This window comes from Pseudonaja textilis, chromosome 3, assembly GCF_049901715.1.
Source record: "Pseudonaja textilis isolate UNSWEBS1 chromosome 3, rPseTex1.2, whole genome shotgun sequence".
In the NCBI taxonomy this organism is placed as follows: Eukaryota; Metazoa; Chordata; class Lepidosauria; order Squamata; family Elapidae; genus Pseudonaja; species Pseudonaja textilis.
In genome coordinates, this window is record NC_141992.1 from 135,109,165 (window position 1) to 135,135,077 (window position 25,913).

The 25,913-nt window shown below is 36.9% G+C and overlaps 2 protein-coding genes across 6 annotated transcripts in view; one reads left to right on the forward strand and one right to left on the reverse strand.

The window, feature by feature from the left end:
• Window positions 1-1,250: 1,250 nt before the first annotated feature.
• On the reverse strand, window positions 1,251-6,733 carry GCM2 (GCM transcription factor 2). The gene is made up of 5 exons (XM_026715046.1): window positions 6,644-6,733; window positions 5,015-5,267; window positions 4,335-4,447; window positions 3,372-3,494; window positions 1,251-2,117 (listed from the first exon to the last, which is right to left on the reverse strand). Exons 1-5 carry the CDS (start codon window positions 6,731-6,733, stop codon window positions 1,251-1,253), a joined length of 1,446 nt encoding a protein of 481 aa, XP_026570831.1.
• Window positions 6,734-10,751: 4,018 nt separating this feature from the next.
• The window catches only part of SYCP2L (synaptonemal complex protein 2 like), a 39,809-nt gene continuing 24,647 nt past the window's right edge, over window positions 10,752-25,913 (forward strand). For all 5 annotated transcript variants that reach the window (XR_015743110.1, XR_015743111.1, XM_087930846.1 and 2 more), the window contains exons 1-15: window positions 10,752-10,827; window positions 11,136-11,189; window positions 13,349-13,486; window positions 13,569-15,516; window positions 16,163-16,187; window positions 16,810-16,895; window positions 17,044-17,132; window positions 17,686-17,720; window positions 18,359-18,501; window positions 19,180-19,232; window positions 20,601-20,646; window positions 21,517-21,609; window positions 21,699-21,759; window positions 22,153-22,298; window positions 25,253-25,301. Coding sequence is in view for 3 of the 5 variants with exons in the window: in XM_087930846.1 (XP_087786972.1) it covers window positions 15,412-15,516; window positions 16,163-16,187; window positions 16,810-16,895; window positions 17,044-17,132; window positions 17,686-17,720; window positions 18,359-18,501; window positions 19,180-19,232; window positions 20,601-20,646; window positions 21,517-21,609; window positions 21,699-21,759; window positions 22,153-22,298; window positions 25,253-25,301 (931 nt within the window). In the remaining 2 variants the exon portion in view is untranslated. The remainder of the gene's footprint in view (window positions 10,828-11,135; window positions 11,190-13,348; window positions 13,487-13,568; window positions 15,517-16,162; window positions 16,188-16,809; window positions 16,896-17,043; window positions 17,133-17,685; window positions 17,721-18,358; window positions 18,502-19,179; window positions 19,233-20,600; window positions 20,647-21,516; window positions 21,610-21,698; window positions 21,760-22,152; window positions 22,299-25,252; window positions 25,302-25,913) is intronic.

A 25,913-nucleotide genomic window follows, 5' to 3' on the forward strand; every position in this document is an offset into this window, starting at 1 on the left:
ATCAATTAAAACTGCAGCTTTTTCAGTCTGCTATGTGTATTATAATTTTTTCAATTCTTCTTTCCCAGTATGTTAATTTTATAATATCTTCATTTATTGATATGTTCTCTAGGCCACTCTTGTCAGAAGACTTTGAACAGCTTACAATCTGTTTACGGTAACTGTGAAAAAAAAAATTAACTCACAAGAAGTATATTACTTTCACCATATCATAATAGATGTACACTAGTTCAACATTGCATATCATCCCCAAATGTTCTCCAGAACTGCCAGGTTTTCAAGGGTCTTTCAGAGAAAAGGCAGTTCTTATATTTAGGGGAAACTTACTCCACAGGAGGGAAATCATCACTGAGAAAACTCAGGAATGGCATTTCAGAAGGAAATTCAAAACTCAGCCATTTCCTCATCTGGAAAGCCTTACTGTGCCTTGTTCTCATTGGATAATCAGATTCTATTGATGGATGGGCAGATTGGAGGCCCAAAACATGTGGTCTCAGAGAAATCAATGTTAGGAAGGGACATCCAGGACCTACAATTATCCTTGGAAGAATTTACAATCAATGCATTTGCTGCAGTAGAGGTATTATACCAGCAAGGTTAGCTGCGCCCATAATAACTTATGCTATGTCTCCCTGTGGTGAACCAACTACAGCTTATGAATAATCTTCAAGAGCAGCCCCATATATTCCAAATTGTAATAATCCAGATGCAGAATGACAAAGGCATAAGTAATTATTTACCAGATGTAATTATGCAAAAGCCTGGTGGCCTCAGCTTCAACCTGATGTTTTAGCAGCAATCATAAATCCAGGAGGATCCAAAATTTTGAGCCAGATGTGTCTGAAAAGAACTGCACTATCTAGAGCTGGAAATAGACTATCTCTGGAATTGGACAATTTCTGAACCAAAGGCCCTCTGTCTGCTAGAATTAAGCTTAAATTTTCACTGTTCTATGACTTGTTGGGTTATGACTTTATGTTTGATTTAGAACAGGGGTGTCAAACTGGCAGCCTGCAGGCCAGATGCATCATGTGCAGGCTACATCCACCTCAGCGCCACAAATTGGAAAGACATCACAAAACATCACGCGATGACAACGTGACGTGGCAAGTTTGACACCCTTGATTTAGAATGAATAACTTAGCCAGCCAGGTCAATACAGCCAAGTCAATACAAAGCCATCCAATACAATACATTCCCAGAAAAAAAACTGAATGACTATTGATAAATATAATGCTTTATATTTACCTCTAATGATACTGCACTTTGGCTTCAGTATTTTCAAATGAGAATGTTAGTCCTTCGTAACCAATGTAGTTTCTTTCAATACCTGGACTATTGTCACAAGTATCCACTTCTACCACATGTCCTGCTTTATTAGGAGTCATCAAAGTTGATTTGCTCATTGCCCAATCTTCTTCTTGAATGCTGATTTCTGAGCAAAAATTCCCTGAAATGTCTGTTACTAGGGGACAACTAAGCATGTCCGTTGTATCACAGAAACTGTCACCATATTTCATAGCAGGAGCTTTATAGGCTTCAAGGGACATCTTTGTAGTTGCAGTTATAACAGTTTGCATAGTTGGAACATTCAGAGAGGAATGACTACTATATTTATATGCATATTCTTCACTATAATGAGGATAGCTAGCATTGGCTTGACATAGCCCATAGCTAATTCTTTCTCCATAATTATTTTCTCCTAAGGACTGTTTCATCCCCTGATGCTCATGGACACTGAGTGAAGTTGCATGACACTGAAGTCCATTCAGCAAGAGGTGATCAGTGTCCATTGGAATATCCATTACCTCTTTGTGAAATGTAGGATATAAATTGGAATTGACATAACCAGGAAATGCACAGTCATAACCACAGCTTGGTTTAGACGTGTAGATTTGGGAGGCTGGATAGTTCTGGAGTGGTGATGCTATATCCCCTTGAAAATTGGCTGCATCGTAAGTAATGTGGTATGCTTCTGAACTTGGAAATAAGTGAGACTGAGCAAGGAATGGTATGCTGGCATCTGTGAAAATGCTGAATTTTTCTGGTCCTTCTTCATATGATAGAGGATGGATGTAGGGAAAGTGATTACCATTCTCACTGCATGCTGTTCCTGTCTAAAGAAAATATTAATGGAAACAATTAATGGGGGGACACACACAACTTTTTACTAATTGTTGACTGTTGTTTAAATTATGTTTCCAGTATTTTTATCAGGATGTTTAGATTATATATCAGATTGCAAGTCAAATTAATGATGTTCATGTTCCTGGAACTTCCACAATACATGTAATTTTTTAATTACAAGAATAAAAGTTGTGTAATTCTTTATTTCTAATTCAAAGGACTATGGAAGAACAATGTTTAATGATGCCTTCCATTTAAAAGATTCCAATCCAAGACAGGAGAGTTAAATTTAGTTATGAGAAATTAACATTTACAAGCAGATTCAGCAAACATTTTGGTCACGTTGTCAATCTCTTCCATAACAATGAGATATATTGTATTTCTATCTGAATTACAGCAATTATTTTTAAATTTATATTGATATGAATTCCACCCCATTCTGAGGGGCAAAATGTCACTCTATTAAATACTGACTTTTGATGAATATTTACAACATGTATCTGTGGGATGGACTAGGAAGAAATCCACATTAGTCAGAACAGAGACACGGAAATTAACAAATTATTGTATCGTACAAGTGAGAACTCCATGGAGAAATGCATGTGTGACTATAAATTTAGTTTTCATAATGGTCTTATGATGATTTGATGATTCGTGGTCAGAAATAGCAACTGACTACTCAATGTCATGTATAATATAACAGCATAAGCCTTAATAACATCAGATGCTGACCTTACCATTGGCTCTGCCATAACATTTGATATCGTTTGTTATATATGTTGTATTTAAGTCTGCCAATAATAGTAAAGTACCTATTAATAAATACCTGACCTACTTGGAAAGTGACATAATATAGGTTTGATATGGCTATTATGGATCCTGTTATATAATGAACAGTACAATAAAATATAGTCGATTAATTCCATACTACCATCTCAACACAGGCATAAGTACTTAGCATATAGTCTACATTCTCAGTTCCATAAGCAATGGTTAATGTTAGGATACAGCTTAGTTATATTAGTTACTTTTAGCGGAGCAAGAAAGAAGTCAAAATTCAGACTGTTTGCTAAAATGATTTTATATTAATCCATGTTATGGATTTCTGGTTTTTTAATTTCTGAGACCCTGTCATATTTGAAAAGCTAAAATTCTGAATGCGTTATGGCTCAATGAATATAAATGAATGTTCACATTATGATACTTCACATCAACATTTCCGATGACACAGCAGACCCAGTTACCTGAAACTCAAGAAACCGTTTCTTCTGAGACGTGTGAGATGATGTTTGCTTTTTAAGTGCACTTCTTCTGATCTCAGTTTCTGATTTACTTTCTGGTCTAGGGTGGTCATGAATTCCCTTAGCCTGAAATAATATTGACACAGAAACAGAATAGAGCATTAAAAAGCCAATGTATAACAAGATAGACATTAATCATCCATATTAATAGAAAGCAGCTTTCCTGGGGTTACAGAAAGAATGGTCCCTAACTTCACCTGTAAAGATTGGAGGCTTGAATTTGAACCTTTTGGCTTAGCGCACATGTGAACCTTTTTCTAATGTGGAGAACGTGTGAACACTTGGAAGCATCCTGGAAATTTCATGCACTAGTGAAGTTTAAAGCTTGGGTATGAATCAGAAAAAGTCCAATATAATTGATTTCAGGATCCAGTGACTTTTCATATTTGCACAGCATCCTACACTGCAAAGTAGCACATTGTATTCTAGCCTAGCATACTGCAAGAGCCTAGTCCATATCTTTAGTCATTCTCTTTGCTATGTGAACCTGGACCTGTAAGTACTAACGTTAAGTCTTTCATGTAAACACATCTATAGTCTTTGGATTGCCTAGGAAGCAAGGCTTTTAAGTGTAACTCCTTCATTTAAAGCTCTTTTTTTGGTTAAAACATGGCACAAGTAGCACCCTCCTTCCTTGTTTTAAAACCTCGAATCAATGGCTTAAAAACAAGTCTGATATGCAATAGATCGAACAGCCAGTTAAGTCTCTTGGTCTGCAGGCTAACAAAAGTTGTGAGTATCACCGAGTGCAATACATTTATTTTATTCAGATAGGAATAACTATTATCAGATAAGGGAAATCCATGTCTTTCCAGTTTCCATTAAGTTATACATCATAATATTGGGGTTTTTTTTTTTAATTAGAAGCAATCTACAGAGATAGCCTACTTGGCATTTGTATTTTACCTGGAAAAATATTGCCTTGCCCTCATGTCTCCAGAAGTTAGTTACTGGATAGCCACTATGTCCTCGGCAAGCAATCAGTTCAAGAGTTGAGCTGCAGTTGGGACAATGCTTTTCTGCAAGATAGACAACTACGTTGGAAATACATAAGACTGAAGACGTCTGCATAGTGAGATAGAGATACTGTATAAAAAATAATGTGCGATATAGTTTGATTTTGCATAATTTGGGAATTATACACCGGCACATTTTCACATATTTTTTTCCTGTGGGGAAACAATGTGGTTTCATGTGTACTTTTTCCACCTGCGGTAGAAACTTCAGTTACAGGAATGACATTGATAAATTGTTCCAGGAATTGCAAAAAACATTGCTTTGTAAAAAAAACTTTCGGGGACCGTAAGGTTCACTTCTTGCAAGAAGTTTTACCTCTCCTGGCTCTAGGTGACATACAAATGCTTGTTATAAATAAGTATCTGGCATATATGTATATGCATATGTATAAATAGGTTAATGAATAACTTGGAGATTCTATTTTTAAGCAGTAAGAGCTGAGTAAAACTACACTAAATTTTGAAATCTGGGGAGGGAGGAAGATTTTTGTTTTGTTGAACTTTTCGCTAGAGGGGAAGGCTGTTTCATGGCTCACTTGCCCCCTCTGTCCCCTGCACCCCGATTCTCACTTTGTTGCTTTTGTCGAGCCTTATCACAAATAGCAGGCCGAAGTTGCAGCTTTGTCCCATCAGGCAGGGTGCAGTTCCTGGCACACACTACCACGCCAAGGCAGGATTTCTTGAGGATCTGGCAATTGTGGTTGTTGGTGTTGCGCATGGCCCAACCGCTAAGATGCCTTTGTGCATTTTTATCTTCAACGGCATAAATATATCGCAAATACCCATCAGGCCACTCCTGGAAAGAATCGAAGTGTTTGGGCTCCTGCATAGGAGACAAATACATAAGAGGAAGGAGGGGAAAAAAGGAATAGATGTAGAATCTATCTATATGCTACTAAAACTCTTGTTCTCATAATCTTTAATTGGACAGAACAGTGCATCGTAAGGCAATAATTTTTGAACCAAGAACCAAAAATGGGCTAAAAAGCAAAATGTGTCCTAAATCTGGGACACATGATTCATGTGGAATTGAAATTTAGCAAATTTTATAAAACTTTTTTGACATAATACAAAATGTCATAAAACATTTCCTGTTATTTTACTGGGCTATGCAGTTCAACATGGACTATATTCAAGACAGATCTCTGAATGTATCCAAACTTTTCCAGTGAAGGCAGCACATTAAACGTTCTGTCATTTGTTGAAGGGCACTAAGAAAGCTGATGAAGAAATATCTCTGAGAGGCTGACCCAATGGGACTAATGTATGAGCAGGATTGAAAGTAGCCAATTCTCCCCCATCCTTTTTTTTAAAAAGGGGGAATTAGGGAAACCAGCTGGGTGTGTACATCAATACATGCAGTGCATTAATTTACTACACATTCTCATTCTATTTGAACAAAATGCTAAAACTTAACTCTCATTAATAAACACAACTCCTATATTTAATTAATAGCATGCTACAGTATGTCTAAACAAATAAACCCTGCTATGAATACAGTCTGGTATCAGTAACATTCTGACCCCAAACCTACTCAATCCTACTTTTTGCTTAGTCTAATATGTTGTGGAGTCCTAGTGACAATGCATTCATAACAGATATAGAGGCTGGGTTCCCTGCTTTAATGTGGTGTGGAATGCATCCAAAAGCCTCTTCTATGCCGTTCCTCTTTAGAAACTCCTCTGATATTGAGTTGAGGCACTAGCCATCCCCTGTAAATTAGTATAAAACAATCCAGTACAGCAGTGAGATACAGGGAGTGTATAACTTTGTCATCCTTATTTCTAATCTTTGGTCTGCCTTTGTTGTGTCTGTCCAAAAACACTACCAAATGTTAGGACCTGATCCGTGAGCTTGTCAATTAGCACAGGCTCTGTCAAGATCTTCTGGTTTTGTAGCTGTCCCTATTCAGTAAATTAGCTATTTTCCTAATGAGAAGAACACTCTGCCTGGGCATCTCCTAAGTTAAAGAAATGCGGACTAAAGAAAATGCAGGTAAAGCTCAGAGACGCAAGAGTCCTAGGCTCATCACCATGCCCTCATTGCCAAATTCTATTCTGCTTCTCCTGCCTCTGGAGAAAGTTTACTACAGTTAGGAGGTGTGCAATGTTTCACTGGACAGAAAGGACTTTGCAATTAATTCCCCAAGCCAATCTAACGATTCCTTACCTACTTTCCAAACCTCCCTCTGCCCTGTACCTGCGGTAGCTTGGGATCGTTGATGTCCCAGGTTAACTTCATTCCAAAGGAACAGATGTAGTTGGATTCATCAAAGGGTCCCTTTGACATTTTCACCATGAATCTAGAAGAACCTATTCATTAAAAAAAAAGAAGATATTAGGTAATTCTCATGTTCCATCATTTGGAGAAAAGGTTTCATTTCAGACTGCTAAAAAAAAGCTCAGTAACATTGTTTCTGGTCATAAGATTTTTCCTGAATCATTCTGTTTAAAAACATAGGGCAAGTTCTTTCCACTAACAAATAACATATAAATTTATGGAAATGAAAATGATCATTAAGAAATAACATATAAATCTATATTAATGAAAATGATAGTTTTTCCTCGAAGGTCCAAAGCACAAGCGCACAACGGTTTCTCACGATCATAGTTTAGTGCTGCACATCAAGTTGGTGTTCATTCATGCATCCAGTTTACAATGTAAAATCATACAGAGAATATCATATATGACAATAATTTATGTATATAGTTTACTGTATATACACACTGAAAGTTATGGCAACACATGCACACACACATACATACTCATGCCCAATTTCATGCATGGTCAAACTAGGTCATCTATAATGTGTGATACTAAACAGTCCATAAGAATGAATTCATGTGTCAAATATATGCACACCCTACATATTGTCTGGAACAAGTCTCAGGAGTGGTCTAGTGGCTGAAAAAAATAGTGACTAATTTGCCCTGAGGCCACAATTACATTATAATTCAAATTTCCCTACATATATATTTAATAAATGGATTGTGATTGAACAGTTGTTCATTTTTTAAAAACCTACCTGTAGCAAATTTAGGTCTCTTTCCCTCAGTGATAGTTACCAGTCATCTAGGAAAGTATTGCTGTCATCTGCATGTATAACTAAAGGTAAAACACAGGCAATGAAATATGAGAAAACAGTAGTTTTCCTAAATATAGGTTGTGAATTCATGACTAATGTGAAATTTGAACTGGCTTTCATTTTTGCACCACAGCAGTTTCTCTGAAATACAGATTAGTATGAGGACATAGGATTGAGATGAATCAAACTCAGATCTGTACTTATAACCTCTCAGCAAAATCTATGCCAGAACTATGAGGATAAAAGATAGGAAGGAACAAGGAACAGAAATGAAGGCCTGTGCAGGCAAACCACCTTTAAAACTTTAAAAAGAAAATAGGAAGAAAACATGACTAGCCAGTTTGGTCTAGTGGTTAAGGCACCACGCTAGAAATAGGACAATCTGAGTTCTAGTCCTGTTTTAGGCATGAAAGCCAGCTGGGGGACTTTGGGCCAGTCATTCTTTCTCTCAGCCACACTCACCTCTTTGTCTTGTTGTGGGAAACATAGCAGAATGAAAGAGTAATAGATATGTTCACCACCTTAAGTTATTTACTAAAAAAATAATGAAAGCAGGATAAATAAAAATAAATAGCAGCAGCTCAGTTTCTGGGGTACATGTAGAAGTGTGGCGGTATAATGTGAGAAAGGAACAACAAAGTATTTAGAAAAAAAACTTTTCCAAAAGACCTGAGTTAGAATATATAAATGCTTTTGGGGAATAACTGACATAATAGAATTTATTCTAAGTAAGCATGCATAGATTTGCACAGTATTGTACAGTATATCTTTGTGAACTTGCCTTGAAGTTCTGCAGCTTGTTATCCTCTTACCTTTTCATGAACGCCTTGTCTCTGTCCGCTGCCGCCAGTGCTGAAATCAGCTGGAGATTGCACTTCCCTTCCGGAGCTTGGCTTCAAATCCGTTCATACCAGCAAGGGCATCTTTTTTGTCCTCAACTTTCACCCTCCCGCATACCTTTCTCTGCTGTGTTGAAAGCACGTCATTGGCAGCTCCTCCCTGATTTATTCCACAAGTCCCCAAGCACTAAGTATTGCTGATCCACAAACCAGCCAGCTAGAGCTGTGTCACCTGAGAGGGAAATCATGAACTTGACCCTGCTTTTGACAAGTACATTTCTTTTTCATAGCTAATTCATGTATTTAAGGTGTGAAAGGCCCAAAAGGAACATAAAGCATTTTTCATTGTGAGACACAAACAGTTTGACCCTTAATACTTGGGTGTAATTATTGGTTGTTCCAGACCTCGTGTACATCTTGAAAAGAGGCCACAACTGCTTACAACTGAACATCTCAGATGTATTGGATTATCATTATCTCCAATGAGCAAAGTCATTAAAAAGCAAGGCAAGTTGAGTAGTCTATGGATAATATAAGGTGTGGCTTTATAATTAAAGGTGCTTGACTGGAAAAGAACAAGGAAATGGCCTGCAAGAACTTAAACATATTCTTAATTCCAGCGTATGTATATGTAAAAGTGAGGGTCATATTGACTTCAGTGGGACAACACAATTCTTTACAATAGTTTTTGGGGCTACCTGTTTTTTTTTAAATTCCCAATAAATACAAAATGTTTGTAGGTTCTCAAATACTACACCTGTGTAGACAAAGTATCTACTTAATGATACAGTAGAGATGGGTTTTAAAGAACAATGCAATTCCTCCAAAACTTGTTTCTTCTCTTTCTCTCTCTGATACACACACACACACACACACACAAATACACGCATAAATGAACTTTTTTTAAATAAGAAGCATTCAGAATGCATCAGACATGTAAATGAAGGAAAGACTTGAATAACTTTATAAAGAGAGGTAGGCAGGAGTATCAAAACACTGGAAAGTGTAGGATGCAAAGTATTAACCTCTTAAGAAAACCTCACTGACTGTATTTCATTGTCTGCTTGGTAAATCTGGTAATTTTACAATGAGATTAAGAGCATTATAATCTTTAAATTTGCAATAAAAAAATCTTCTTCTATTCTGTGTTAATATTCCCATCACACCAATGGGAGCAATGTCCCTCTAATAATGAAACAAAAATATCTTAAAATATTGGAGAATGTTTGGTTGAAAAGACAGGCTTATTTATTTGACTGAATCAGCATCTGTAATTTATCTGTGATTCAAGAGTGTTTTTACATTTGGATATATCATATTTTTTCTGCAGGACTTTTCTTGCTGATTTATAGTCTTGTGTCCCACTATATCCAATGACTTCCTACTTAGAAGAGATTGCTATCAAATTCAAAACTACAATTTTTTCCCATGTACATGCAGTTGCATTTTAACTGAGGGTAGCTTCGCTGCATTTGTTGAATTCCTTTATTATAGCTACACCTACATTGTGCCGTAAACGAATTAAGTTGGTTATTGTTGCTTAGAACAATAAACTGGAAGAAATTAGTATCAGCTGTGGCCACATGGCTTGAAGCTTGGATTTGTTTTTTTTTTAAAGTAAATTCTGATGATTTGTGGTTATTACCTGGGACTTGTAAGCAATTTTTTTTTAGATTTCTGACATCAAGTTCACAAAACATACTAGGCTTAAATATTGATGATTACTTTGCATTTCACCGTATCTGTTAATCTTTCCAATGAACCATATTTTGCTCTAACGGTGTACTAATCTGACCTAACTTTATTATGCGGTAAATAATCACCAGGGACCACAGTGCTGTGTCAAGAAATAAAATGTGTTGTGTGACCGCATGCAATTATTTTTTTCTGGGTGCATTTCTACAGACGGCACCAAAGTAATTTCGAAGTACTTTTACAGGCGAAAAGTCCCCCTCCGCGAAGCCATTTTGTCTAAATATTTTCTACCGATACAGCCGCAACCAGGATTGGTGTCGAACCTTTTGTGGTGGAGATTAAGAAACGGCATTATTTATTCCATCTCTCGGAAACAGTACATAAAAAGCCCATTCATGTCAGCGGAGGGATGCAAAACAAGTTGGAATTCCTCCCAACGGCTCAGGCTCTAAACTGACACGCCCATCTCCCATAACGTAAAGTACTGCCATCCTAAACTTAGAAATTTAAAAAGTCGGTCCTTGGACTTTAAAACTTTACTGAAGCGCGAGCAAGGAAGGACGCGCCCAAAGCCGAGAAACTTTAAAACTGCGCGAGCGTTCCTTGCAAACAGGCCTCGCTTAGGATCCGACACTGAGCATGCGTACCCATCCAGCCCCAGGCTGAGGAATTTGGGCCCCGCGAACGGCAGGAGCTGGTCGCGGAGGTTGCACTTGGTGTGGCGAAAGCGCCGCGTGGCAGCGCAGCCTTAACCAATGTTGCAGGTCAGTTGTCCGCTACGGGAAACAGAGCAGTTTTTACGTTCACAACACCTATAGTTGTATAACTAACACACACACACACATACACGTAATCACGCTGGCTGGGGTAAGCCATGGTTAAGTATGGATAAGTACCCTCCGTACCTTAATACAACCAGTTTGAATCAATTTATTATTTTGGAGTGAGGTTGGCAAAATAAGGAAGGGCTCTCCTACCATCTATTCCTAAATTAATTTAAGCATTGGCCAGATATTGTGAATTTGTATATGCATAGAAGTAAAACTTTTTCTTCTATTTTTTTAATCCAAAGGAAGAAGATATTGGAGAGGAAGAAGAAAAAATGCCAGATAGAACTGAATATTATGTAAATATAATTTGATTTTCACTAAATTGTTAAATCATTTTAAAGATAGAAGTATAAACTGTTTTGGATCTTTTTTAGGATAATCATTTTAATATGGTCAGACTAGTATTGACACAGATTTAAAAAGTCAAAAACAATTTGATTTAATTAACATGGTATCTATCACAAGACAGAGTCTTCTACTATTCAGTGAAAAAGATTTACACATTTTTTTTTCTGTAAAAAAAAGAATGATAAAAATATGATGGCAAAAACACAAGGGTTGCAAAAAAGAAAAAGAAATATTGTCCTCTAATCACTTTCTAAAATTCTTTGAATGTCAATTGTTAAAAGTTTCAAAGAATTCTGAGTTCTTCTATGTATATTTTTAATCTTTCTGTTCCTTTTGCTCTGAATAGACCACTTTAATTCTTGAATCTTAGTGGAAGGTTTTGTTGATATTTTTACATGTTACCCCAGGCTTGTCCATATACATTTTTTTTCTTAGACTTCTTGTTTTGACTGTAGAATCCTATAATTGAAAGAGTCCTCCAAAGAAATTTAATCCTACCTCTTGAGCCGATTTCTTTATCCTAGAAATATGGCCACCCAGTCTGGATTGATAAACTTCTACTGAAAGGGAGGCATTCCTCTCATTAAGTCCTATGTCCTTGCAGAAAAATTATCTTGAAATGACCTGGGCACTACAAAATGAGGCTTTAGGTCCTGTGGGATTCCCACCATTATTAAATGTTGGCTTCCAGCTTTGAATTAAAATACCTTGTGCATGGGTCTCTCCTATCTATGTATATTATGCCAGTCTTTCAGTTAAGATGGTAGGCTAAATTTGGGGAAATCCCAGTTCTAATCCACCATTAGGCATGTGGTCAATTGTCCTTTCTCAGCTGAGCCTAATGTACAGAATTGCTGTAGTGATAAAATAAAGTATTTGAAGACTTGAAGAACAGATTCGGTTTAAAATCTAATAGTAATAAAGTACAAAATCTTACTATAGCATATCATGCTGCTGGAGTAAAGCAGATTTTATTTAAATTTGTCACATACTTTTCATAGATTTTTTCAGTAACATTGTAACGGCCCAGAGTCCCTCTGGATATTGAGATGGGTGGCATATACATTTTAATAAATAAAATAGAAATGTTATAGGTACATGAAGTGAATATGTACAGCAGAAAGTACCTTAAAACAGGGGTCCCCAACCACCGGGCCGCGGACAGGTACCGGTCTGTGGAACATTTCCTACCGGGCCGCCGGTTTGTTGGGCGCAGCTATCTTGTTTGACAAGAAAGTGCTTCCGGGTGAGCTTTTCCGGTTGGAAAGTGGCGTTTGGGTCCTGAAGGAATCCTCGCGCCTTAGTTTCATTGAAGGGGGGGCTTCGAACAAAACTAAGGTGCGAGGATTCTTTCAGCACCCAAGGCAAGGTGAGTTGAGCGACCGTCCCGAAGCCGTCCCGAAGCGAAGCCCATCGACAAAGGTACAAAGGAGGAGTTGAAGGTGACGGAGAGAAGCGGGGGATGGCTGGCTGGCCAGTCGCTTGGCTCACCTTGCCTTGTCATGCGTGCTGATGCTGGTACCGGGCCGCGGATCATTTTGTGATGCCGGTACCGGGCCGTGGCACAAAAAATGTTGGGGGCCACTGCCTTAAAAAGAACCCTATAGAAACTATTTTTAGAGGTTAAACAGGAATACATTCATACAATTTTTGTTTTTTTAATAAGATAAATGAATTTTAATTCCAAGGGAGTATTGAAGTAGATCAGATACATGCAAATTAAATAATTGAAACTGAGTTTTGTGGGCCCAGCCCAGTGTTTCTCAACCTTGGTAATTTTAAGCTGTGAGGACCAATTCCATCATGCTATTTGATGAATTCTGGAAGCTTAAAGTTTATAAGTCTGAGAAACACTGACCTAGTCTTCCAGTTGTGTGAAACAACCATTCTCATTGGTGGCAATATTACCAGACTTATAGTCCAATTCAATTAGAAAGGGTTGGTCTGGAGAAACTTGGAGAAGGGGTCTTTTTATTTTTTGTAATATTCTTTCAGGTGTAGTGGGAAAATTAAAACCAAACTTGTGATTCATATACTAGAGTAAAGATTATTTGTCAGTAATTAAAGGCTCATATTGAAGTTTTGCTTTTTGTCTGTTTTGTTCTAGCTAGAATCATTGTTAAGAGATGCCTTCAAAGGGAAAGGATTTCAGAAAATAAATGTAATAATACAAGAAAAAGACAAATATGTCCCTCAGAAGTGCACGAAACAATTATTAAAGCAACTTGACAAAGCTCTTAAAAGGGTATGGAGGAAATTCTTAATTGCTGAACATTAAATCTATTCAACTGTTTAGGCAGTCACACATGTGTAATTATTTGCTTTAGGAATTGGACAAAAATGAATTTTCGAATGTTTCCCTACTGTTGAAATGCATTCAGCTGTACTGTAGAAATGGTCCTCCGGAAAGTATAAATCTGCTTCTTCAGCAAGGATTGATACCAAAGATAAGTAACCTAATACATTAATATCTTTTTTACTAATCAGTAATATCATATTCTAAAACATACTTGCCTGGCTGGAAGTGTCTATGAAGTTGTTATCTGAAAGGTAAACGTATTTTTCAACATATCTTGTTGCAACTAAAACTATTCTCAATTACTTTTTTATTGTTAAAATTTCACTTTCACCTCTCTATGCCTATTGTGAGCAAAAATTGCAAACTTCCTATTTACTGTATATGTTAGGGGCTGAGTCCAACTGTTGCTCAGTGCAAAAATCCAAATTAAATACATCCCACAAATCCAATTTGTCCTTGAAGGCATTTAGCAAAAGGGGAGCCCTTTCCTTTTTTATGTAATTGATTTCCTTCCTCCTAGTATGCCGTTTTCCCTAACATTTAGCCAAAATCTGCCTTTTTATAACTTCTGGGACCTGGCATTTGAAAGAATAAAAAACAGGCACATCTCCTATACGATACTTACTTTTTCATGCCCTTGAGAAGAATATTACCAAACCCAAATCTCCCTTTGTCAACTAAATCCCTGTCCTTATTTGTATTAATTTCGGTTTGTCTGAATCCTTTAAAGTGTGTCCAGTTCTCAGTGTTGATCAGTATAGAATACAATCTATTGATTCACATGAGTTGGAAATGGAACATCTCTTGATGCATCCCAAATGCAATAACATTGATTCATCTATATCCAATAAACAACTATAATTCCATATTCCTTCTCCTAATGCCCCCCCGCCCATTTAATTTAATTTAACCAGATCTCACAGGGAATGCATTATGCGTAGCTGTGTGTTTCTTGACTAGAGAATAGAAAAAAGTGCAAGGTATGTGCTTCCCAGGTCAGTTGGAGGTACCTCTTTAATGGTCTACAGAACCTCCATGGAACTTGAAAATATAATTAGGACTGTCTCAAGATGGAGAAGCGTGAAAGGGAAGCTCCTTCCACCAAGTCAAAATGCAGACTATGAGTTCTTTTCTTGTTGGGGGCTAAAGATTGGAGAAATACCTCCTGCCGTTTCTAGTACAACAGCAATAAATTAAGTAAAACTTGCTGTCCTTTCAGGACACCCAACTTTCATATTGCCCAGTGGTAGGGTAGACCTTGTAAGTGATGCTGTTGAAATGTTTGCTTGCTTTTGTGACCAACCTCCAGCAAACATTAGTACTGAACCATAGGTTTTTGTCATGGTTTGTTGACTGAACCATAATGAGCAGAAGGTTTTGTAGCACTAAATTTTTTTATTACCAGTTCTGTGGGCGTGGCTTGGTGGGCATGGCAGGGGAAGAATATTTTAAAATCTTCGGTCAGAGGAGGTATTTGCCGGTTTTCCAAACTACTGAAAATTTTCGCTACCGGTTCTTGAGAACCGGTCAGAACCTGCTGAATACCACCTCTGCACTAAGCCATGATAATGAGGGAAGGGCACACAAATAACATTGTTTCTTAGCGTGCTGCTTGAAGCTAGCAAATGAATGTGAGCTGGATGAGTGTTGTTGCAGTAAATCTATCTCCCCATGCCCTTCAACAGAACACACACATTAACAATATATGTTCTGCTAGAGAACATTATCATTTTACTTATTGTTGAGCAAGCACACAGCAATGTTCACTGGTTCCAGTAAATATAATTCCTCTGTAGGTGTATATTAAAATTTGGTGTGAAATTGGCTTTAGATGCTCATTTGATTTTTGCTTGCATGTGTCTCCTGTTTACATGGTTACTTGGTTTGAAAGGACAAGAGAATTTCTGAGCCTGATAGAACCCAAAGAAAACAAACACTTGGTAAATCTTGTTGAGGACTTCTTTAATGCAACCTTGGTAAGCACATCGAAAGAACAACAAAACAATTATCTGATGGCCTTTCCCTATTAATACTTGTCATTATGAAGCAACTGACTTGCAGATTTCTTCTCTTCTGACAGTCTTGCCAATAAGTGGGGTTGAAAAGACTTTTGGGGTCCATTGATTTCTTATTTGGTTCACTTAGGGAGTTTGGCACAAATTCATCTTCCAGTATCATCAGACCTAGCATGCTCCATACTCATTACCTGCTATATATAATATATATCCCATCTTTCTATTATGGCAAGTACTCTGGGAGTACTCACTTGAACATTGGGAGCAGTTGTCAATGATAAATATGTTGTCATTAATGATGTAGGAATTGACTCTTGAGTTATCATGCAATGAAGTCTCATTTTCACAGACTAATGAGGGAAAGGAGCATCAGTTGTTGCCACAAACTATTGAATTGAAGAGTTCATTATTGCAGCAACACAAATTGAATTATTTACCTGATTACATACTGATAATATTATATTACATATTATATATTATTAGTATATAGATTGCATAAAATATCACAATGTTTGAAACTTTCTGTATTCTTGCTAAATATCATATATTGACTTTTAATATCTCCATTCTGTCTCCTGTTCCTTCCTCCTCAACATCTTGTTTGTAGGTTATTGGCAAAAACAGCACTGAAGGTCAGCTACTAAATACTGTTATAATTACTGAATAGTCAAGGTGACATTCAGATTTTGTGACTGTAGTCTATGCATATTGAGTTAAGTAGAATCTACATTTGAGTAAATGTAGGACGAGTCTCTTTGTATTTTAATGTTGGGTCTGTGTGAAAAGGTATTTTGACATTTTGAGGGGAGGAATCATAAATAAGGCTGCAAACTTTATTTAGCTTAATCATTAAAATGCTAAAACTATTTATTCCAGTGGCCCTGCTCCAGCTAATCAGTTAGATTATAAGGAGTTATGGGGGAAATTTGTTGTTCCATATTATAATGTTACATTAGACAGAAAGTATCTTCAAAAATTCAACCATGGATTTTTCTTCTTATAATTTGACTTGTTTCAATATCTCAAAAGCTGCACTTCTGAATTAAACGGTGATATGCAGTTATGAGTTAAAAGGAGACGATTGGCTAGAATTTAACATTTCATCACAGCTTTAGATGGAAATACTATTTAAGATGAAGGACTGAAAAAGTAAACCTCATAAAACTGTTAGAAATATTAAAAATCAATTAGAGAGATAGTGTGTGATTGTTAATACTGTCAATCCTGTCACATTTTCCCCCTCAACTTATGTAGGAAGAAAGCAGTTGCTTGACACGTTCATACAACACGTGGGACATTTAGCCACCGAACCTAATGTGAATTGTGCCCTTCGACAGGAGGTTAGTTTAAAAACCATGTGGCAAACTTTAAGGCATGAAATCATTATCGGTTTTTATCAGCTTGCAAACTTTTATTTGATCAGATTGGGATAGCTGAACTTTATTTCTTGTCCTTTTTCTTTATTTTCTTTCAATCACTAAAACCAAGGCTCTAAGAACATTGAATACACTGTTGGGCAATGTTACCCGTGAGGAGAAGAAGGCCTTTGCTGCCTCTGAAGAGATGTGTTTGCTTATGTAAGTCAACTTTTCATGTCAGGATTATATTTTTATTTCTTTTTCACGTTCCTTTACCGCCTGTCTCCCTCAAAGATATTTGGAGGATATCCCTTTTATCTTTGACTTCATTTCCTGCAATAGCATTTAGGAGACAGGATTTCTTAACCACCGCCATGAGTTATTTGTAAAATTAATAACAGCAGGCTATATAAATAAAAAATCTTATTTTCTGTCTTAATTGCTTATATTTTCCAGTTTCTCAGGGTTTTTCTCTGTACTGCAAAAGAAGGATGCAAATCAGGATCTTTAATTATGATTAAGTCTGAAACTGGCTCATTTGTCTTGCTTCTCTGCTTAGATTATTGGATAAGCAGCTAAATAATTAATAGAGACCCAATTGGTCCTAGTTTTTTTCAAAAGAATTGGCAATAGATCCTTTGCAGTCCATTGGGTTTTATTAGTTTGTTTTCAATGTTGACATGTTTGCATTTTACTTTGAAAAAAATTAATCATGAATTACTGCATTACTCTTCCAAGTCATCAGTGTTATTAATGGGCTATGTTGTTTCAGGAAGGAATTTGTGAAAACTATTCAGGATGTTGGTGGTAAGAAATGTTTGATATCTTGATCAGAGCTGGGGAAATTCTGAATTGAAAATATGGAGCTGGAATTTAAAATGCTAAACAGAGAGGCAGGGAATTGCAGGAGAGTCAGGAACTTATCTGTCTCCCACCTATTTATATTTAGTAGATTGACATTCGTCCAAAAGATAGTAAAGACAGCATTGGGAGTCAATATGGAGCAATGGTGAAGGTGCTGGGCTAGAAATCAACAGGCTGAGTGGCAATAGTATTACGCTCACCACCTTGAGTTGGGCTGAGAGCCAGTTTGAGGTCAAAGCACCAGGGTAAAAACTGGGAGATTGTGAGTTCTAGTTCTGCTTGGACATAAAACCTGATATGTGACCTTAGGCCAGTTACTTTCTCTCAGCCCTAGGAAGGAGGCAAATCCCTGAAAAATTTGCTAAGAAAATTTCAGGGGCTTGTCCAGGCAATTTCTGAGAATTGGATTTGACGAGATGGAATAAAAAGAATAATGTAGACAAAAAAAGTTTTCAATTTAAACTTGTGATGCTGTGACAGAAATGAATTTCTTCCTGCTTTAAAAACGATTTGCGGGCTGAGGTGGGGGTAGCTAAGTTTGTTATTTTGAAAAAAAAAATTCTTCCTTTCCCTTCCTGCAGATTATGATATTCAGGTTGCTCTTGTTGAAGCCCTGTTTAGGCTGATGTTGAAAAAGTGCCGAGATGATATGGTGCACAGTTGGTTTGAAGATCAGTATGTCACTGAAGTTTTTAGAGAAATCAAGGATGGAGACTTTGAGACAGTAAGGGTTTTTGTGATTCATATCAGAAATAGTCATGGTTTTCTCAGTTGGGGAAGGGGAGAAAGGAATCAAACGGCAGAAGTTGCTTTTAAATTTATAGGTCAGTAATACAGAGCATACAATGGTACATTGCTACTCATCATTAACTGGTTTCCAGGAGGCACAATGAGTACCAAAAATAATGAGTTCCAAACATTTTACTCCCATAAGAAATAATGTAGTGAGTCATCAAGGCAGCCAACATTGACAAGTTTTAGCTTGTGCATTGAGTACCAAACAAAGGCTGAATACCGGGACAAAATTTTCATGGCAAAATGCATTGAGTACCAAATTCAATGAGCTTCAAAGCAATTGAGTGCCAAGGTAGTTCTGTATAACAATCCAGATTTGAATTTCACCTTTGGGTATTCCTCACTTTTAAACTGAGGGAATAATGGTTCAGCAGAGTTTCACATCCCTGCAAAAGGCTATTGATAATTCACTTTTAGGATACTTTGTGCTAGTGAACCTAAGCCAACTAATAGTCCATTATAATTATCACACAAATATTTTGCATGTTGTCTTGAATATCATTGGAGAGGACATTAACTTTCAGTATAGTAATTCCCTCCTCAACTTAGAAGGAGAGCACTTTAAAAAAAATAAATGTAACAGTCTGTTTTCTGTCTTCATTTCAAGGATAGCAGAAAGTTTCTTAATGAACTAAATGAAAGACTTGGTGATAAAAGAAGGTAAATGTTTGCTATGAATCTTTCCCAGATTGGCACACAGCTTAGTCTGCCAATAGGAATGTATTAAAGAGAGAGGCATGCTAGCTAACAATTCAGTATTAACTATGATTTCAAATTATTGGAAACATTTTTTAAATTTCACCATTGACTATTTGCGATAGTAAGGGTAAGTAATGCAAGATACAAAAGATCGGCTGCACTTTTATACAGAATAGGACAATTTATGTTCTTGAGACAAATGATTCCTGTAGTTCTATAATATTTAACACCATAGATACAATATGAATTATTTTTAATGCCATTAATATCCTCTTGGATGTTTAAAAAAATCTTGAAAACATAAACTTTTAAAAAGGTGAGCAGTGGGTTATGCAGGATCAGGAAACATGTTCCTTTAAAAAATGTGTGGAGATCAAATTTTGAATCACATATCTATGCTGATATTATCAGGTGGTGTGAGATGCAGTAATGTCAGAAGTTGATTGTCATTTTCCATGCCAGTTTCATTGCCCCCCTGCCACACCAGTGCAGAAAACAACCATATTGGCAAGCTATTTTACTTAATTTGGAGTTTTGATATTACCTTAAGCAGTGCGGAAAGGAAAGTACCTCTCTTAATGAAGTGTGAATTGCTGATGAAGCATGGAATTAGATGTGGGCTTGCTTTATTTTCCACGAAATGTTGACATAAAATAATGCTGACCTTCCCTAAAAATCCTCAAACAGGTTTGCTAGCCCAGGATAAATAACTTTTTCTCATGTTGGGTCTTGCTAAGTTAGATATTTTGCTAAGCAACACTTCACATAGATTTGCTTCTTCAATCATGAGAAAACTTCATGAATAACATGGTGTTATGTTTGTTAGTAATGCTTTTCTTCATTTGTATGCTTGAATCATACCTGCCAGCACTGTTCCTATGAATTATTTAGGAAATTTTTATGTATTTGGGCCATTCAGTGCAAAGCGCAAAAGAAAAATATTCTTAAGTTCACTTGTAAAACCACCTGGATGTAAGCTTTTTTGAAGCACCTTATTGTCTAAGTAAATACTGTGATAAATATAATTTTAAAAACTCGATCCAGTGTTACTTTGTGATGAGTATAGATTCGTCGCATTTTTGAAGGTTCAAGATCTTAATGTCTTCTTAACTGGACTACACAGTACATTGCTGTACAGATCCAGATTGACTTCAATTGATAATTTAGATTAGCTTGAGCTTCTCTGGTTTAATTTTTGCTTATCATTCAGGCTTTTACAACTTGAAAATCTCTAGGCCTGAATTCCAAGCCATGCCACTATATCTGTTCTAGAAGCAGATTGGAATAGAGATTGTGTTTCAGGATCAGTGAAATTGTCTTATTTTTCAGGATCTATTCAATTCCGTGTAAAGTTGCTTATGCTGACCTGATTGAGGTAATTAAGCTAGCAATTACATTGTGATGTTATGAAATATTGGACATGTAGAGATTTTAATAGGGTTACTTACAATGTTTGTTATCCAATCTTTCTAGTTTAGTAATGGGATAGCAAAAGTGTTATTTGGGGGAAATTATTTATTTCTGTTACTCCCTTTAGGGAGAGAGAGCTGATGAAGGTCAAACAAGATGTGAACATATTTTTATGTAACTTTGAGAAATAAAAGTTCTTCTATTCCCATCCCATAATTATATTGCTATTCTTTTTGTTCCTGGTTTATTTTTAGTGTTGAAAACAGTTCTCAGGAACAATTGATGCATATAATTCCATCCATTCTTGAATACTAGCAAAATAAAACTTGCAAATAACTTGAAATTGGTATGTTGCAGTTTCTTATTTTACAGCTACTGAAGAAAAAGTACTTGGGATTTTGTGGGACATGTTATTCTTTCAAAGATGTTGATTTATAATATTTTTTTAGAATTATGTTTTATTCAGATCTGAAGTGTCTCTTGTACCCACAGCTTCAGAAATTGCTTCCAAAATTGCATATATTCTGCTAGTACTAAATAGTAAAGCTAATCACCTTTAATTCATTATGCAACAAGGAGTCAGGTAACTTATATTTTGCTAAATAGTGAATTCATTGGGAATTACTAGTTTTGAAGAAGGAAAAACCTCAGGAAACTAAAGCAGTGGAAATTATCTTGAGGACTCTGCATGAGAAGGGGAGTAGCTGAAATTCTCTAACATCTAGCATTGTACTACATCACTTGTTTCTTGGGTTTCTAAAATGCAAAGTTATGTTGTACTGGATTTCGTTGGGGGTTAGAAATCAAATTGAGATTGTTTCCTTTTATATCCAAGTTAAAGAAACCTGCTGATGACAAACTAGAAGAGTTTTGGATTGACTTCAATTATGGAAGCGAGAGCATTACATTCTATTCAGAAAGCCTAGAGGTAAAATTATAATATTTTTTAAAATGGGGCTTTTACTTACTTACTTACCTGCCATTAACATGACTTTTACTTCAAACATTGTGTTTAAGGACATACTTTGGGAGGCAATCAGATTGTCAAAAGAAGACATCAGCAGTTATCACCTACAGGGTAAGTCCATGAGAGATTATTCTCAGTAGAAATATTTATGTTTAAGTTGAGTTCTTGAAAATGTGTGTCATTTTTGGTTATTCTTAGTGTTCTGGCCTTGCTATACATTAGTCTGTGTCCAGCTTGACATGCAGCTAAACTGCCCTATCCTCCAATAAAATAGATAGTGTGTAATAGATCTGGATGCTTTATTGAAAGAAGAGGATATGGTGAAACTGGGGAAAATAGGAATAACATAATCACCGAACTGGTAGTAATGCCGGTTGAATCCCACCTTTGACCCTAGTGCCTAATAAATATTATAGGATGATTCATTGAAGCTATTCCGAGAAAATTGCTGATTGTGGGAATGACTAGAAGATACATGTGTTCTCTTTTTCCTTTTGCATAAAGAGAAAGAAGGAGAAAGGATTCTTACAATCATCATGAGAAGGTCCCTTGTGATCAACAAAGCAGAAATCACCCAGATCAGAATTCACTTTGATAGCTGCTTTGATGTTTTAACACCAGTCCTTAAAGCTATTGGAAACGATAAAATGGTAAGGAGTTCAAGGGATGTGTGAATTGCCCATCAACTTTTGTCTAGTAAAAAAAACTATAGATTTTTACGGTTTTGTATTAAACAAAGCTGTTATTTTTGAATATTGAATATTGTTAGAAATTTCTCTTAAAGTGTGTGTGTGTGTGTGTGTGTATTTTTGTAGATTTCCACGGGTACAGGTATGTAGGTCTAGGTGTGTTCGGGTCTTTTCCCGTGTAAGATTAAGAGTATCTTGGTGACGTTTCAGCGAGGTCCCACTCGCCATCCTCAGGCTGGTGCTTTCGGCTTCGTGCCAGTGTGTGATCGGAGCTGCTGTCTCTCTATAAATACTGGTGGTGGGGGCTGGTGTGCTGGGCTGGTTGGCTGCATTGCTGCCTCTTGATTGGTTGATGGAGTTGATGTTGGTATAATGGGCTGTGTGATGGCCTTGTGAGTTTTGTTGTGGAGATATCCTGGATCTTGTGCTATAATCTCCTGGATCGTTTGTTTTGTAGTGATCTATTTTCCATTAGCCTCTTGTGTTTTAACGGCTTGGGTAATGGGTTGTGTGATGACCTTGTGAGACTTATTGCTGTGGTATCCTTGGTCTTGTGCTGTGATATCCTGAGTCATTTGTTCCAGCTAAAAAACCAAGGAGTTTATGAAATACCATGCAACAATTGCCCAGCCACATACATTGGACAAACCAACAGTAGAATAAATGCATGCATCGCAGAACACAAAAACGCAATCAGAAGAGAAGAAAATACTTCCTCCCTCTTCCAGCACCTTAAAGCCACAGGACATGAAATTAATTTCGAAGGAACCAAATTAATATCCAACACTGAACAGTCCAGCAAGAGAATAATCAGGTAAGCCCTCGAGATAGAGAAACACCCCCATAACATGAATAGGCAGGATGATACCTCCCACCTACCAGACATCTGGAAGCTAGCCCTCACCAACAAATGAGTCCCAGCCACGAAAACCAACACCAGACCCAAAACAAAATGGGACACCACCGCCAATCCCCCTCATCAGACCCAGGCCCAAGCCCATCCTATAAACGAAAGACAACAACCATCCAGAAAACAGACCACAGCTGCCTCACCAGCTGTTGCACCCCCCGACCCCAAAACCAAACTAGCTGACACACGCCAAGAACACAGACCCAGACCCCAAACTCGAAGCCAGACTAAAACCCAGAATGCTACATCACAGCCACCCGCTCAGAATATCACATCAGAAAACTCAGGAAATTACACCACAAGACCTAGGAAATTACAGCACAAGATCCAGGATATCTCCACAACAAAACTCACAAGGCCATCACACAGCCCATTATACCTCCATCAACCAATCAAGAGGCAGCAGCGCAGCCAACCAGCCCAGCACACCAGCCCCCACCACCAGTATTTATAGAGAGACGGCAGCTCTGATTGCACACTGCTTGCACTGGCACGAAGCCGAAAGCACCAGCCTGAGGATGGTGAGTGGGACCTCACCGAAACATCATTGTAGTTGTGCTTTTACTCTTTACTCTTTTACTCTCTCAAGATACTCTTAATCTTACATGGGAAAAGACCCGAACACACCTAGACAGACACAGACAGACAGACAGACAGACATACATACATACATACATACATACATAAATGGCATTCAGCTTTGTTCGGGTATTTTCCCACGTCATTGTAGTTGTGCTTTTAAAGTTGTAGCAACGTTTTGGCAGAATCTCATCTGCCATCATCAGGCTTCTGTATGATGATGGCAGATGAGATTCTGCCAAAACATTGCTACAACTTTAAAAGCACAACTACAATGATGTGGGAAAATACCCGAACAAAGCTGAATGCCATACATGTAAGTACCCATGAAAACTTGAGAATATGAATAAATAAATATATATATATATATATATATATATATATATATATATATATATATATATATATATATATCCATATATCCATATATATATATATATATATATATATATATATATATATATATATCCATATATATATATCCATATACTGTGTGTATACACAGTATATAGATTAAGTCTTTTTTTTAAAAAAAGTATATTCTTGTACATAAAGTTAGAAATTTATTATAAAATAAGGTCCTGATTCTTTTGGTAACTCTTACAAATATAAGGGGTATCAGAAGAACAAAAGCCTCCCCTTATCTTTCTTAATAATTACTTAAAAGAAATTATTAGTCCATCTACAAACAGAGTCCAGGAATGGTGAAAGGGTCTATCTCTAAGAAGGCTTCTAAAAACTGATCTAAGCTGATCAAAAACCTAGCTTTGAGGCAAGATTTAGAATCAGTAAGTGGTATAGGAAATATATTTACATTAGCCATACAACCTTGGTAGTTTTGCTTAGCTGAGAAATGTCATAAAAATCCTTGAATGGATGACACCTCTGTAGATGGAAGACAACAGAACCTCTACATTTGGGTACATAGGCCAAAATCTTCTCTTCCAATGTAGAATATATGCATGTTGAATGCGCATGCCTGATGAAGCTTCTTTTTACTGATGGATTTGGCCAAGCAAAACTTTTGAGAAGGAACAGCACCAAAGTTTTCCAAATCTTTGGTTGATTTCTTAAGTTGCTTATCAACTCTGTTGCATTCTAGTACTAGGAAGTAGTCAAAAATTCCACTCACTCTTCATCTAATGTAACAGCTGCCCTCTGAATTGAACCAAGAGAAATTGTGCCTATTTGAGAAAAATATTTTTATTTCAGGGACCGTAATATGACAACTAAGTTCGGTAAAAATACTTACTAGACAATCAACTAACGGATATTCCTCTGTTTCAATTTAGAAAGCATTCACTAAAACTCAATAATATGATTACTACAGACTTTTTTTATAGGATTGGTTGAATCTGAGTTTTTTTCTGAGAGCTTCTTCTTTCTCCGGATTAAACTTTTCTTTTCCAATAAATTAATTGAATAGATAATATTAGATGAAGAGGAGAATGCCAACCAAGGGAAAACTGCAACAGGTGAGTGGGAATTAATGCCAATAGAATCCTCTTTCAGGTTGTCTTCTTGCTTGATCATAAGCAAAAAGAGGCAAAATGTGAGCATTCTTGACAGTGGCACCTTGCAGGGATTTTCCTGGGAAGAAACACCTATTAGCTTTGATGGTTCCAGATAGGTAGATGGAAGGAGGGAGAGGGATACTGAGAGAGAGAGAGAGTTACTGAGAGAGAGAGAGAGAGAGAGAGACAAAGAGAGAGAGAGAGAGAGAGAGAAAGAGTTACTGAGAGAGAGAGAGAGAGATACTGAGAGAGAGAGAGAGAGAGAGAGAGAAAGAGTTACTGAGAGAGAGATACTGAGAGAGATACTGAGACAGAGAGATACTGAGACAGAGAGATAGAGAGAGAAAGAGATACAGAGAGATACTGAGAGAGATACTGAGAGAGTGAGAAAGAGATAGAGATAGAGACAGAGAGATACTGAGAGAGATACTGAGAGAGAAAGAGTTACTGAGAGAGAGAGATACTGAGAGAGAGAGAGAAAGAGATACAGAGAGATACTGAGAGAGATACTGAGAGAGAGATACTGAGAGAGAGAGAAAGAGATACTGAGAGAGAGAGATACTGAGAGAGATA